This window comes from Acanthamoeba castellanii, assembly GCF_000313135.1.
Source record: "Acanthamoeba castellanii str. Neff unplaced genomic scaffold scf7180000084776, whole genome shotgun sequence".
Lineage (NCBI taxonomy): Eukaryota > Discosea > Longamoebia > Acanthamoebidae > Acanthamoeba > Acanthamoeba castellanii.
The window spans coordinates 594,220-597,023 of NW_004457586.1; the positions used below are offsets into that span (position 1 = coordinate 594,220).

At 55.2% G+C, this 2,804-nt stretch overlaps 1 protein-coding gene across 1 annotated transcript; it reads left to right on the forward strand.

Moving 5' to 3' along the window:
- Window positions 1-13: 13 nt before the first annotated feature.
- ACA1_281460 lies at window positions 14-979 on the forward strand (the record flags this gene model as incomplete). The annotated part of the gene is made up of 6 exons (XM_004344735.1): window positions 14-24; window positions 104-234; window positions 323-404; window positions 473-528; window positions 634-753; window positions 834-979. 6 exons carry the CDS (start codon window positions 14-16, stop codon window positions 977-979), a joined length of 546 nt encoding a protein of 181 aa, XP_004344785.1.
- Window positions 980-2,804: the final 1,825 nt, after the last annotated feature.

Here is a 2,804-nt window from a genome sequence, read left to right on the forward strand (position 1 = left end):
TGCAGAGCGCTGGATGGCACGAAGGTGTACCGCAATGTGGTGTTCGACCTGGCGGGGTGTTGCTGGCGTGGGACCCACCGGCGTTCCTTGCTGGCATATTCAGCGACCGACTGCCGCAGGACTGCCCACTGGAGCTAGCGCAGGCCACCTCGCTCCCCTGCTGGAAGCTCCTCGACAGGGGTGACATTTCTCGCGAGGAGTCCATCGCCCTCCTCCCCGCCCCCTTCAACAAAGGTTCCCTCTGTTCTTTCCATCACCAAATAAATCAAAAACAAATTTAATAAATAAATCAATAAATGTAATTCGCTCTCGGACTCTATAGAGGACTACAGGCGCTTCGTGGAGGGGTGTCTGCCGTACTTCACGCCCCTGCCTGCAGGTGTTGATATTCTCAACCGAGTGAGGTGCGTTCCTCACCTCCATTTACTCGTCTCTGTTGGTGTTTGTTCACTGGTTGTGGCACTCTACAAAGAGCCAAGGGCTACAGGACCTATGTGCTGTCCAACTTCCACAAGGAGTATTTTGACGGTATGTGGAGAGCCTCCATAGCAAGAGTGGATACATTGTACACACACCGTTGTGTTGTGTGCCGTGTGTGTCGTGTGTGTTGGTTCACTCCATATGTGTGGGTAGGTGTGTACAAATGCTACAAGGATGAGGAGGTGTGCTTCGCCAAGTTCGATGGGATGACCATCTCCTCGCATGTACATTGCATCAAGCCCCAGCCTGAGATCTATCAACACCTTCTGCAGGGTACATCCGTCGGCCTATTTGATCACCAAGCGACATTGCGCAGAAAAGAAAAACTGACCAGACTTCTTCGTCGTGTGCAGATCATCAGCTGCTGGCCGAAGAAACACTCTTCATTGACGACTCAGAGGAGAACGTCGCCGCCGCGCAGGCGATGGGCATCGATGCCCTCCTGTGCAAGGACCATGCTGCCCTCCTACAAGAGATGCAACGACTCGGCGCCCTTTGATGTCATGCGATTGAACGGGATTTATCTTGGAACCATTACTCTCAGCGCCTATCATACATGAACGGGCACAAGGCCGGTGTCTCAATGTCTTGTGATCGCCTCAGGAGAGCAAACACTTGGCGGGCTTCTCTATGCGTGTCTGGCTGTTGCTCTTCTCCGGGCCTTCGGTCCCGCACTATTATTAGTTCCACAACAGTGAGACGGCTGTAGAGAGTTGAATAGTGATTTGTTAGTGCTTGTGTGTAGTGTGTTGAGGTCATTGGCTTGTGCTCCTGGAAAAGCATCAGACGAAGTCGAGGCGAAGGAAGCAAAATAGGTGGGGCGACACGCGAACCGATGGTGGGGTCGTTTTCCTCGATAAAGTGATTCTGCGTGAACATGATAGTCAACGCCGACTTGCCCACCGCGCCTGCAAGCGAACACAAACGCATTCGTTGGCCAATGATTGGAGCAAAGAAGGAACCCCACGCACCAGGACGGATCTTGCCCGCTTTGTGGCGGTTGTCCCAGCGACGCGCGCGTGTGTTGCAGTGTGTTGCGAGTGGATGGGTGCGTACCGTTGCCAAGCCTTGCTCACTCCGACGTCGGCAATGGGCAGGAACGACAGAACGTGAGATCTCGGCCGGAAGAGCAGCGCGGTCAACTCCTCCTGCCGGACAAAGTCAACAACCTCCATCGTGCACGTACGCTGCACATACACTATCACCATCTCTCATCTCTCGCATCGCGGCGCCAGTACTCACCCTCACGCATCGCTGGATTCTCTTCTGTAGCTGCTGCACGCCATCACGGCGAAGCTGGGCGGCAAGTCCATGACCCTCCGCCGCTCGCCCTTCGTGCTGAGCACCCTCGCCGGCCATCAACTCGACCCTCGCGAAGTCCTCGCCAGGTAACTCTGCACCCCTAACCCTGATCGCCGAGCTGACGTTCGTGGTGGTGGTGGTGGTGGTGGGTGGCAGCTACGGCTTGGGTTCGATACTTCAGATGTGGGAGCTGAAGATTGTGGTGCTGAAGCGGGCGTGCACGCGGCAGTGGACAAGAAGCCCCTGCCCAACCCGCAGCAGCTGATCTTCGAGCAGTCAAGGGCCTCCAGAGCCAGACCGCCGACCTGGGTCCACCGCATGGATCAGTTCTTCGTTGTCGACGAGCTCTACATCTTATTTCGAATGTCGAAGAGGCACTGCATCACCGTAGAAACACCGTGGCCAAGACGGCTGCATTCCATTTCTTTTTCCGGTTTTTCTTTTTCTTCTTCAGAAAATCAGAACGCCAATCAGGGCACAGTGGGATTAGGTGAAAGGGAGCTACGACCCGAGAAGAACTGGTCCTGTTCCGGAGGAGAAGAAGACGCATGCGACGGACAGGTGGTGGCAATGGCGGCCGAGGAAGAGGAGGACAGGCGAGAACAGCCCCAACCGCAGCTGCTGCCGCTCCTCCGACCAACGTGTTTGGCGTCCTGGCATCGGCCGACGAAGGCAAGCTGGTAGTTCCCACCGGCCACCGACGGGCGACCCCAGAGGCAGGGCGGAAGCAGAACAAGCCCAGCAACAAAAAAGCGCAGCCGAAGCCTTCGGCCTCAAAGGCCGCGGCGGAGGTGTTCGACCTCGTGGACGACTTCATTCTCACGCTCATCTTCTCGCACTTGCGCGACGGCCCCTCGCTCGCTCGCGTTCGTCAGGTAATGTTTCTTTTTCTAGATATTGTTATTTGTAAATTATTTGATTTAATTGATTTTTTGGTACTTATTAAATGTACAATATACTCCTGAAATGTGGGCAGGTGTGCACGAGGTGGCGGGACGTGCTGGATGCTGACGAGAAGCTGT